Raw genomic sequence first — 12,599 nt, 5'->3', positions numbered from 1 at the left:
GTTCTCAGCACTTTGGAGATTGGGGGTCTTAAAATACTGTTACTTAGAATACCAATTACAATATATACATTAAATACTTTTTGCATAAGCATTTCAAAACCTACCATATAATTGGAGCAAAAATTCAAGAGAATGCCTGAGGCAGTATGCTACATGTGTCAAGAAGGAAAAGAAAAGGACTAGGTTTAATGTAAAAGAGTTATATATTTCTAAATTGCTGTCATTTTACCACTGATATTACATAAGGAAGAGAAATATGGAGAAAGGTGTTTATTCTAATATTAGTATCAGCGAAAGAGTCATGAAGTTTGTGATAGATGTTGCCACAGAGGGATAATTTCCAGCAATGCCATGTTTACTACTCCTGACATGCAAAATGCAGAGTATGTTGCTTTCTCATACACACCCAACAGTTGAGCTTACTCATTTTTTATGCACCACTCAGCCACTGGCTTCCTGTCTAAGCAGGAGTTTGCTCAGACTTTTCCACATGATGGAACTTGCCTACAGTTAGCATTCATGTTCAGATTTTTCTCAGTTGACTTCAGTACAGAATCTTGTCCTAATTTCTTTTGTCTCCGTATAATCAGAAAATGTAGACCCTTTTGGAATAGATTTAGTTTTTTCTGATTAACTCTACTTCTTTAGAAATACAGTGATACTGCTCTTAAATATTACTTTGCACTGATATTTTGAATAAGTACTCCATTTTACTTTTGCAAGTCTGTCTACCATAACAGTCAGTTGTCAAAACTTTCATATTTAAAAATGAAAAATTACAATTTTCACAATAATTTTCAAAAGTGAGATGTACAATATTAGTAACAGGGTTGACTGTTTTGATACTATGGGTGTTTAAATTACATCTCCACTGAAATCAAGACTAAAAACTTAGCTTAGAATTGGAGTAGATAAATGCAACCCTCAGCTTTGTCACCAGGAGTTCCAATTGCAGACTGCCTATGGCATCAATGGAATCAATATAATTAATTGTCTCCATTATACTCAAAGACCTTTAGTAGGAGAGGGTTCATAGAATCTGATTTACACTTAAGAGGGGTTGGGGCCTGTTTCTGAAATAAACTGCCTAGAACATTCAGAAGTAGGGTAGTAATTGTATGATTTAATTGCATGGGTTAAATAATGTTGTAATAGTATTGCTTTGTTGAATATTTTTCTTAGGTTTGGATCTTATAAAGATGGACATAATTATGTGCCTATTCATCACTTTCATATGAGCACTCCTAAATACTTTAAACGGACAAATTAGAGCAAGAAAATAAAATATTGGGACCAACAAGAAAGGTTTTTTGCTGGAAACTGACTTGGCAGCCAAAAAGACTACCTTGTTTAAGGATGAGCAACTCCCATGCTGCACAACACTGTGGATGTCTATGTGATAGTTGTGACTTTCTTCTTTAATGAGCTGCCATCACTGTGAGGGAGGGAAGATGCATGCATTTTGATAAACTGGTATCTACCTTGGCCAGATCCCTGCTTTGTATGCAGCCAAGCAAGGGTGGGAACTTGCTTTGGCAACAACTTCTTCAGCTTTTGTGTAGGTATCATATATCGTGAAATTTCAGAGTGCTATTGCTGCTATTGCAATAAAAAGCTTGGTCATAGGTTTTTCAAAATAGGAATGGAACTAGTGCATTTTTTAATTGGAAGATACACAGTAAGTATGTGTTGAAGTGTGTGCATTTTTGACTCAAACAGTATTTACATCTGCTGCTATTCTACATTTTATTCTTAAATGAGTTTTACAACAATTTGCAGATAATTGATGTTCATAATACTGGAGAAAAAGAGGTGGCTTCTATAGACTTCCTTTCATTAACTGGACATTAGACACTTCAGTGCTTTTACAAAGGGAATAATGGCGTACCTCTGAATACTTATAGTTGTGAGGCACCTACATGAACACACTGATGAAGAATTAAAAACAATCATGCTCAGCATAACAAGGTTTCTGAGATGGAAAAAAAGTTGGTTCTAACTTTTATTTAAAATGAAGTGTAAAAAAGAAAAAAAAAAAAAATCTTTGTTCCTTTGCTATCATTACACTTTAGTAGGACTAAATAGAGGTGTTGCTTTTTTGACCTAGGCAGTGAATTCCTTATTATGTAATGCACGTGACAATGTAAAATGTTGTGCCATCTCGGGGTCTCTTGGCAACGTCTTTTATTTTTAGCTCCTGATCCTTTTGTATACATGCAGAGCTTCCCTTAAACAATGAGGACATCTTCATTGTTGTCCAAAGGATGTTTCCTGCTTGTGAGAAACGTTAGATAATTTAAGTGACCCACTCAGTTTGGAAACCACGTTTGTGATGTTGGTATTTAGTACTGTGTGTCTTTCCAGTAATATCTAAGCATACCATAACTGAAAGTAATAGGATATATTACAGGAAAGAGGGTGGATATTTTTTTCTCCCTCTAATTCTTCACCATATATGTTGAGAACAGCTTGAGCATACTCTATTTTATTGTTTCTCTATGTAAGCAAATACAGGATGTGTTTTTACCCAGGGTTTCTTGTTCTATGGAGTCAGGTAATTGCTGCCAGCACCAAACTTGTCACTTTATCTGGTCACCTGTTGTTTTGCTCCCCCGTTTGTGGAGCTGTGTTTCTGAGGGTGAAACTGATCACTGGTCTTTGTGGACAGAGGATATCTGAAAGCCATTTAAAAGTCTCAGTGGTTATATATTCATCATCTCAGATGTAACTGACAATTAACCAGCCGTTGTTGAACTAATTTCTCACCTATGTGTGCTGTGGGTGTCTTTAAAAGCTCTCTGAACTTGTTCTCTGTGTGACTGTCCAGCAAGACAGGATGAATTATGTTTTGGAGTGATAGAAGTGATTTTCTTGCCCTTCTGGCAGTTTTCTTCTGCAAACACCAGTAGCCCTTGTCTCTACTTTCTCCCATCTTGCAAAAGCAGCTGGCACTGGCACCAACATTGCACAGTGCTCTGAGTACCCTAATTTATTTTCAGCATGCCCTCATGCTAGCTCTGATGCACATCCAGCCACAGGTTTGCCTTTTCATAGTCTGTAGAACACATAAAATTATCTTGCCACATTACTTAACATTCTCCACAGGCTGACTTTGCAAATACCTTGTAATGTGAGCAGTTTATTAATGTGAAATGCAAGAAATGATACGTATAAATACAAAAAGCTTGAAAACTCCTAATTTTTTAACAATTGAAAAATAGGATGAAGATATTTTTCAAGAAGTCAGACAGCATAACATGACTTGTATAACAGATCAGATTATAAATCATATCTGTATGTAATCTTTAAAGTCTCTGAGCATACTTTGATTTAGACATGTTCACCCCATTAGAAAGGTTCATGTGGACAGTGACAAAATCTAAAGTTTGAATATTCTCTTCTAAGTAGCTTGTGTAGGTTAATGTATGTAATTCGTAGCTAATATTTGTTGACATTTGCATTATTTTATCAGAATGATTAAGAAAATCATGACCACAAACTGTTTGTATACTTCTACTACTGTGGTTAGAATCGGGAAGCTAAAACTAAACTTTATTTGTCCTTACATCTATACACTGATCTAGTCTCTTGTATCTCACTGATTTAGAAAAATGTGCGTTATATATCTAAGTCACAATCACTGTTTCAAACTATGACAGAAATGTGCTAGAACAGGTCCTGCTGCAGGGGTGTGTGACTAATCTTTTAGTTTTCTAATCATACTCTCTACATCTCAGCTTTCATAAGAAAGTATATTATGAAAGAAGAAGTTTGTGGATACCTTCATGCATTCCAAGATGGCTTGCAAAGAAAGAATGTATAAAATAAGCATTATTTACTAAAGGTTTCAACTTTTGCTGGTTGTAAAAGGTCTAGATTACATATATCTGACTTCTAAATGATATGTATTCTGTTGTACTCCAAATGTCATCCTCTGACATTTTGTGCAGGTCAGTTGAAGTTTGTAGGAATGTACAGGAAGAGACAGCAGTACATCAGGAGTCTGCCAGTGCCTATCTTGGAATAAAAAAGAACTCTAGGTAACATGTATGAGAGCAACTTCTGAGAGTAATTGTACTGGATTCTTCAGCAGGGTGGGGACTCAGTCTCCTCTTACATATATATTCCTGCCTTGACTCAGGCATTTCTATGTGTATTGTAAACTTAGCTTCAGGAGCAGTGACTCCAGTGTTGTCACAGAGCACTCCAAAACCTGGGGTCTGCTGTTCAAACCTCTTGGGCTAAGAAAGACCTGAATTGTTATTTCCCATTGCCAAAAACAGTGTTGCAGCTACGAACTGAGCAAAAGTAGGACACGCCCTTTGGTTTTGAACCAGAGTTGATGTTATTGAAACAAGTTGTTGCAGCTTAAGTGTGCAGGTAACCAGTTCCCACCTGTCTCACTGAAACAGAACACTGAGAATGTTCACGGTCCTCTACTGACAGTGAGGGAGCTTTGTGCCCCCAGAGAGAGGTGCTGGCTGTTTTGATGCACCTCCAGGGTTCAGGAAGAAATTCTGAGCTGCTCTCAAGCTTGGCTGCTTAGAGTTGTCTCATCATGAATGAAGAGAATTTAAACTTTTAAACTGAAGTTGAAAAAAACCCTATAAATTGAATGTAAGAATTTAAGTATCAGCTATCAACAGCCCTGAAACATGTTTTTTCTCATATATGTAAAATGACATTTGTTTGCAGGGTGTTACAAAAGGATCTTTGGGGCCAAAGTAATATGGCCATGGAGCAAGTGTTATAGACCTTTTCACTTCAACGGGGAACATAGTATGGGCCCATGGGACAGGGAGATTAAAACGAGCTGAACTGTTGTTTAATGAGTAGCGCTTTGAAGCAGTTCGTAAAATCTGCAGCTACTGCTTTCTGCCACTTGAGGTCCTCTTTTATCCCTAATTAGTACAGTTTGCTGATACGAAGCAGGAATAACTCACAGGTTATCAGGTGTTAGGTGCTTCATTGTAGGTCTGAGGGCAAAAAATCTTTTCAGAAGCATTACAAAAAGTTGTGTTGACTTGGGTATCAGTTACCTCTTCAAATCTGCAAATGATTTAGAACTGTGTTTGCTGGGCTTCTTGTAGGCAGTTTGTTTATTTTCTTACAATACCCTGTGCTGTACTGTGCTTTGTTGCTGTGTTATCTGCTTTCTTAATGTTCAGCAAATTCTTCTGTGGTAATGTTTTTTTTTCAATACAATTCTCTTCCCCCTCTGACTTGTAAAACACATCATGACTTGTGATTCTTGTGCCTAAAATTAACTTTCAAGCTTGTTTCGAAGCAAAGCAAGATGAATGAAGGTATTCAAGTGATACAACGGCTTTAGCAATCTGGAATCTGATATCCTTTGGATATAGAGGGGAAGAGTTTCCTTTTGGAAATTCTTTCTCAAAGATGCATCTGCACGGTTTCTGATAGTGAAGAAGATACAACTCCTATAAGATGGCTCCTCTTTCTCATATTATCCAGTATTTTTCACAGTCCTACAATATGAGTTTTTTAATGTGGTTGCCATTTTAGCTATCAATTTAAAAAAGCAATGCAAACATTAAAAAAAGTAAACAATGGCAGTCTTTCTTCAGAAAAAAGAAAAAAAGTCTGCAGTTTCAAGTTTGATTTAACAGTGTGTAAACTAGCAGGTGCATTTACTGCCACTTCATGGTTTGTTATTCCTCTCCTGTGCATTGATGGGAGCACTTACACGTATGTGTAGTAAGCCAGATCTGGATATTCAGCTGGCTGGGAAAATAAACAAACAAATAAAACTAAAAGAAGTGTTGAGGGGTTTGTTTTGTTTTGGAATTTTTTGCTTTTTGGGAGCACTGAGGACAGTCTTGCTCTTTGACCTATCTTGCTATTTAGCTGTCCAGGTGGTTGCTCTGGCACAAAAGAAAGGATGCCAGGAGGGTTAGTATTAAGACACTCATGATGGAACTGCTTAAGCTGTCTCTGTCCACATAGTAGTTCCACCCTGGCTGGATGCCAGGTGCCCACCAAAGCCTCTCTGTCACTCCCCTGTGCAACTGGACAGGGGAGAGAAAATATAATGAAAGGCTTGTGGGTTGAGATAAGAACAGGGAGAGATCACTCATCAGTTAGTGTCATGGGCAAAACTGACTTGGGGAAATTAGTTGAATTTATTGCCCATCAAAATCAGAGCAGGACAATAAGAAGTGACAGATCTTAGGAGCACCTTTCCCCTGCCCCTCCCTCCTTTCTGGGCTTAACTTTATTCCCAGTTTTCTACCTCCTCCCACCCAGTGGCTCAGGGAGATGGGGAATGGGGCTTATGGTCAGTTCATCACGTGTGGTTTCTGCTGCTGCTTCCTCCTCAGGGAGAGGAGTCCTTCAGCTGCTCCAGTGTGGGGTCTCTCCCTCAGGAGACAGTCCTACATAAACTTCTCCAACCTGAGTCCTTCCCATGAGTTACAGTTCTTCACAAACTGCTCCAGCGTGGGCCACTTTTCCATGGGGTGCAGTCCTTTAGGAACAGGCTGCTCCAGCATGGATCTCCCACAGGGTCACAAGTGCTAGCTATCAGGACCGTGTTCCAGTGTGGCCTTCCCACGGGGCCATGCCTTTCTTTTGGGCATCCACCTGCTGCAATGTTGTGCAGCACAGGCTGTGTAGGTGGATCTCTGCAACCCTGTGGAGCTCCATGGGCTTCACCACAGACTGCAGGGGAACCTCAGTTCTGCCACCTGGACACCTCCCCTCCCCTTCCTTTACTGACCTTGATGTCTGCAGAGCTGTTTCTCTCACATATTCTCACTCCTCTCTTCTCTGGCCACGATTACATCTGTGCATTAATGTTTTTTTCCTTCTTAAATATGTTACCACAGCGGCATTACCCCCATCACTGATTTGTCTGCCTTGGAGCTGTCTGGCCTTGGGTCTGTCAGACATAGGGGAAGTTTCTCACAGAAGCCACTCCTGTAGTCCTGCTATCAGAACCTTGCCAAGCGACCCAATACAATGATTGATCAGCCATGACCTGATTGGTCTGCTGTATGTAAAATGAAGCATTTCTGCATTTTGTAAACCCAGGCTTCAGAAAGAAAATACAGACCTGATTTTGTAACATCTGTTGGCTTGGAGACCTCCATAGTGGTTTACAGCTAGTGGTAACAAATGGGATCATTTATAACTTCTTGAGGTTGGAATGAAGGTGCATGTTTTAATGCACCTTGTTCTCATGGGGCAGGCCTTTTCTGGCTGATGCATGAATCCCCTGTTTAACAGGCAGAAGCAGAAAACAAAGTCTCTTTTATGTTTCCCTATGGATTTCTTTGCAGATCTAGTTTTTAAGGGTCAGAGATTATATTTGTGCATTCAAAAATACATTGAAGTTTTGCTTGGCAAGCTTATTTGCTTTACAGTTTAGAATGGAAGTAGTTACAGAAGCTGTAGTCTAAGGAAATATTTTTAAGGCCAAGTAGTATCTTTCATTTTAGACTAATATGAATGGGGGGAAGTACAAACCTTTCTGTCTTCAGATAGAACCAAAAAGGGTTTTTCTGTGCCATATTTCCTTACATCTGTATCAATTTACGACTTTGTAAGGCATGGAAGAAGTTTTCTTTTTGAATACGTTTTTATTCTGAACTAGCAGCCTGCATGCTTTTATGGTCAAGTGAACAGACACCCCTAAAGGGATCGTTCCTCTTAAACCAGAATTAGATCAGATGAACTGCAACTCAGTGGTGCCCCTATTGGGTAAAGAACTTGGGATGACACATGCTGATATGAATGTCTGGCATGTGGGATGTTATAGAACTACCCAAGAAGTGAAACCTAGTTTGCGTTGCTTTACAATTACTATTTTTTTGCAAAGGTTTCACAGAATCACAGAATATTCTGAATTGGAAGGGACCCACCAAGTCCAGCTCTTAAGTAAATGGTTCATATGGGGACTGAACACCAACCTTAGTGTTCTTAACAGCAACCAACTGAGCTAAAGAAAAGATGGTGAAGATAGGAAAATATCCTGAGATAAAGGCAGGAAGTTCTACGGAAATAATTTCAACGACATAGTGAGTAAGTAAGAATTTCAAATAATGTGATCTTTCGTTGCTCTGACATGGTTTTTAGTACATGACTTTTGAAAAGCGGATTCATTTTCTTGTGGACTCCATCCTCTTCTCTGTAAAACAGGCAGTTGAAAACATAAGATGTAGCTCAGCAAAATAAATCATCTGCACTTGCATATTCTGACTGATTCACTGAGATTCAAAGCTAAGGCAAAGCTTATAAAAAACGCCAAAGAAACACAAGCAGGCCTGTGATCAATTCAGAACTGTATGTTAATGCATTACTCCAAAGAGGACAATTATCTGGCACTTGATAATTTTGACTTTATTTTAACTTAACCTCTTAGCAGAAGGGTTTTTTTCAGTGCTCAGTTCTGTCTTTATAATCCTCCACTGCACACAGGCGCTGCTCTAGCAGTCTCTTCTCATCTGTGTTTCAGCACCGAGTAGTGCCAGGGACGGTATTTATCCCTGAAACGACACGGGATGCTGAGCTCGCATGCTAAGCAGCAATGACCTGCAAGGTGTCTTCCTCCTCCGGCTCGGGGATGGAGACCTCTTTGTGCAAGGAGGGAGAAGGGAGGGTGGCTCCACGCACTAGATTTCTAGGATCGGGGACAATACCTAGGGGTATGAGCCTCTGTCATCGTCCGGCAAGGAGCACTCTTGGCCCCAGGTTTCCCCACCGCCTATCCTGCCGCTGCTGGAACATTGACCTGACACTTGTGTGCGTTCGGCTGGCGTTGGCAGCCTGCCATTTGTTCTCCTCTGGAAGAGGGAGATGGAAGAAATAAGGAAGTCGTTCTAGACTGGCCGGTGATTTGGCAAAACCGCGTGGGGATCACGGAGCAACAGGAAAGTGCCGCAGTCCGGCTCCCCCCTCTCGCCCCGGGGCACTGCCCGCCCGCCCGCCCGCCCGCGGCCCCTGAGGGGCGGGGCAGCCGCAGAGGTCACGCCCCCTTCTTCGCTCACCCAATCGCATCAGAGCATGGGCGCGGCCATTGGCCCCCATAGCCAATCAGTGCAGCGGGTGACACAAAGTGGCGCTCCTTGCACGCGCTTTAAAGGCCGGGAAAAACTGGCAGCGCCAGAGGCCAATCAGAGCGGAGAGAGGCGTGGCCGGCTCAGCCTTTTGCCCAATGGGAGGCCAGGGAGGTGGTGCGGGGCAGGCGGGGGTAGAGTGGCAGGAGCCTCACCCAGTAAGAGGGCGGCACTCACCGCCTCCCGCAGCAGCTCGGACCAATGGACCCGGGCAGTGGGCGGGGCGGAGGGGTCCGTGCCCGGGCTCTGGATTGGGAGCAGGGCAGGAGCCGGGCCGGGCCGGCAGCGTGTGCAGCGCTGCACGAAAATGCACTCGGATGCCGCCGCTGTCAGTGAGTAGCGCCGGGGCCGGGCCCGCCGCCTGCGCCGCTGCCCGGCCGTAAGAACTGTCCGGCTGGGGGCGGCTTCTCTTGCCCCTGACCCGTGAGGCTCGGCCGAACGTGCCACCGGGACTCCCGATGCCGGGGAAGGGTTCAGGCCCGCGGGTGCGGGACCGACGTGGATCGGGGCGGTGTGTGCGTGCCTGCCGGTGGGGTCCCCGCGGGGACAGCGGGAGCCCCGCGGCCCTCGGCGCGCTCCCCCAGGGGGAGGGGGCGGCCCATGCGGGGGCGGGAGCGGGCGGGGGCAGCCGCACCGGAGAGGGCCGGGGGCGCTCGGAGGGCGTGACGCAGTTTGCCCGACCCGGCTGGCGAACGGGTGAGGCTGCGGCCGGCCCTCGTGGCTGGCTGCGAGAAGGCTGGGGCTGCTGAGGGGAGGGCGGGCGCGGGCTGCGGGGCTGGGTGTGTGGGGGAAAGACGGGCGGGGGTGAATTAAGCGGGTTCCGTCTGGCCGGTGCGGGAGAACCGGGCTGCGTGTGCTGAGGAGCGGAGCCGCGGCGCATGGTGGGAGGTGGAGTCCCTTCGGCGGCGGCCCCACGCAATGGGGCGCCGGGAGGCGGCGTAGCGGACTACAACTCCCAGCGGGCCCTGCGGCGGCGCGGCGTGCTGCCCCCGCCCCGCGGACCCCCGGCCGGAGCCGCCGTGCCCGCCCGCCCCGGGGAGCACGGGGGGATCGCGCCGCCTGTTCTGGAGGAGCGTAGCGAGGGCTTTATTTCCACAACAGAATTTCTCTCTGTGCGTTCCGAACAGCAGGGACCACATGCTGTAGGCGGCTTGCTTGGCGTAGGACGGTCACGCATCTGCGTGGCCGTGGGGTGGCCGGGGGACAGGCACCGTCCGCGTCCGCTGGAGAGACCAGGCTGTCATCCCGAGCACAAAGCTGTCCTGCCACAACGACCTCCCTGTGAAATCTCCCAGCAACGTGTTCTCGCTGTGGCAGGAGTTGCAGCTCTGAGATGCTTTATTACTGTAGAACTTGCTTGTGGGAAAAATAATGAAAATTGAAGCTTTGATCATGCATTAATGAATGATGGTCTGACTTTTGGACAAAGTCCCTAAAGCAATGGTGGAAAGAAATGCTGCATAATGCCTGGATTTTCTTGAATCCTTCCGTGTCTCTCAAAATGAGATGTCGGACAGGGGCAGCCTGGTAAAGGCTCTAACTCATAAGGCTGTATCATTTCTTTAGTGGTTCTGGTTTATTTTACCTTTATATTTGGGGATCATTTTGTGTCGGTGGTGCAGGCTGCCATTAAAGCACAAGTAATTGCCTCATATTAGAAATGGCAGGGTAATTATTCTAGAAAATGCTTTCTGTTCAGTGTCTTTTGTCATGTGCCCATGCAAAAAAATTCAGGTCCTCATTATACGCATGTGAGTTAGTTACAAATATTCCAGAGCTCCCTCATGTAGGATGTTTAGACTACATAGTGATTTTTAATTTTTAAAAATTTTAACTTGTTTGCAGAAAGTAGGAAGAGTACTCTTCCTCAGCCTTCAGCTATTACAGGCTTTTCATTAAAAATGTGCCTTGGAGTGATCAAATCTTACACCTCACTTTGTTTTTGGGGTTTTTTTTTGGGCTTGTATATGTGTTATTTAAATAGATATGTTTTCATAAATTAGCTAACTTAATTATCTGTAGCTTCATAGTGGTTGGGTTTTTTTTCATTGATCTAAATGCTTGAAGCAAGAAGTGTTCATAGCATAGTTTTGCACATATAAAAGCTGGCTTTTGAGTGAACATTTATTTTGAGCCACCTTTTTGATCCTTCTTAGATCCTTATCTGTTCTTATGATATAAACTCTATTAATACATTTTTTCTCAGTCTCAGTTTTACTTTCTGAATACACACCTTTCATATTATATGAGGAAATCAACTTTCCTTTTTTTCTTTTGAAGATGTTTGCTTAAAAGTTTGTTGCAGCTCCTGTATAATTGGAAAAGCCTTCTCTGTACAAGACCATGCAATAAATTGAATTAGGCAGGTAAAGAGGTTTTTTTTTTTTACTGCTTCTCTTCATTTTGTTGTATCAGGGTGAGCTCTTATTTGTGTAATTGCAGCACTTCATTTAAGTATAGTTTTGTCTGAGTACTTTTTGTGCTAACTCTTAGTGAATTATTAATCTTGTGTTTTCTTTAATTCTCCTCCTCCCCCACTTTCTTTGCAGGTATTGACGGCAAAGACTTTGGGCTTTTTCAAAGCATTATTTCCTAGTTTTGTTTGTGTCTTCAAGCAGAAGAAGATAACTTGCTTAATTTGTCTGTCTTGTGCTTGCCAAAAAACATAGCACTAGGAAGTACAGTACATCCTGTGAAAGTGTTCAACTCTTGTATCCAATTTAAATATTAAGAGCATTTAATAGTATGGTTATTTCTTCTACAATAAATAAGACTACTGACAGGGGCTTGAAGCAGAACCCATTTTTGTCGTATGGTCCAATTAAGTTGTTTTATGTAAAATCATGGTCTGAGGTTAAACAGAATTTTTATTTTTGGCTCATAAAGAGATATAAACAACTACCAGTTCGTTCAGTGGGGGGCGTGTATATATATGTAAAATTGTGTGGGGAACTGACTGAAGTGACACACTTGATGCAGATGTGTGGCTGCATAGACTGTGGGACTCGGTCTGCTGCAGCTGCTTGTTACTGCTCATTAGCTGTAGATTACTGCTTCCCTTCCTCTGCTGGTAAAGTGGTTTGTAGGAGCACTTTCTAATCCACTCAAGTCAAATGTACCTGGGTTAGCTCTTGCCACTCACTTGAGTTGTCTAAACTGACCGGGTTGATTTCTTGCCTGAAGTGGGTTAGGGAATGTTACCACGGCCTGTGGTGCTGGCAGAGCTGTGGAGTCAGTAAATTTTGGCAGGGATGAAGACGCAAGCAGCTGGGACAGTAATGCTTTTGACTGGCATAGCTGTTCCTAGGCTGTTGCAGCTCCATTGTGATGCATGCCATATCTGCATGGTGCTGGATACCCTAGTAGCGTGTGCTTGACAGGGTTGCATTTCTGCTGAATTAGCTAGAGCACAAGAGATGAAGTTTGTATTAGCTTTATGCCCTTTGTAGGATGCCAGATGACACCTGGCATGAAGTTAAGACTAATGCTTGCAAACAACGTTCAGGTCATGGCAGCCAATGA

The 12,599-nt window shown here is 43.4% G+C and overlaps 2 protein-coding genes across 10 annotated transcripts in view; both read left to right on the top strand.

The window, feature by feature from the left end:
• Positions 1–5,729, top strand: part of CWH43 (cell wall biogenesis 43 C-terminal homolog) — a 30,372-nt gene extending 24,643 nt beyond the window's left edge. The window contains exon 16 of the mRNA XM_069014146.1: positions 1,183–5,729. Within this exon, the coding sequence (XP_068870247.1) occupies positions 1,183–1,270 (88 nt within the window). The 3' untranslated portion in view covers positions 1,271–5,729. The remainder of the gene's footprint in view (positions 1–1,182) is intronic.
• A 3,580-nt stretch (positions 5,730–9,309) lies between these two features.
• Positions 9,310–12,599, top strand: part of DCUN1D4 (defective in cullin neddylation 1 domain containing 4) — a 40,984-nt gene continuing 37,694 nt past the window's right edge. For 4 of the 9 annotated variants that reach the window (XM_069014144.1, XM_069014139.1, XM_069014143.1 and 1 more), the window contains exons 1-2: positions 9,336–9,409; positions 11,358–11,443. Coding sequence is in view for 4 of the 9 variants with exons in the window: in XM_069014135.1 (XP_068870236.1) it covers positions 9,385–9,409 (25 nt within the window). In the remaining 5 variants the exon portion in view is untranslated. Of the gene's footprint in view, positions 9,410–11,357; positions 11,444–12,599 lie in introns of all 9 variants that reach the window. The other 5 variants (XM_069014135.1, XM_069014134.1, XM_069014141.1 and 2 more) reach the window with 4 other exon arrangements.

This window comes from Aphelocoma coerulescens, chromosome 4, assembly GCF_041296385.1.
Source record: "Aphelocoma coerulescens isolate FSJ_1873_10779 chromosome 4, UR_Acoe_1.0, whole genome shotgun sequence".
In the NCBI taxonomy this organism is placed as follows: domain Eukaryota; kingdom Metazoa; phylum Chordata; class Aves; order Passeriformes; family Corvidae; genus Aphelocoma; species Aphelocoma coerulescens.
This window is presented reverse-complemented; position numbering and strand designations above follow the sequence as displayed.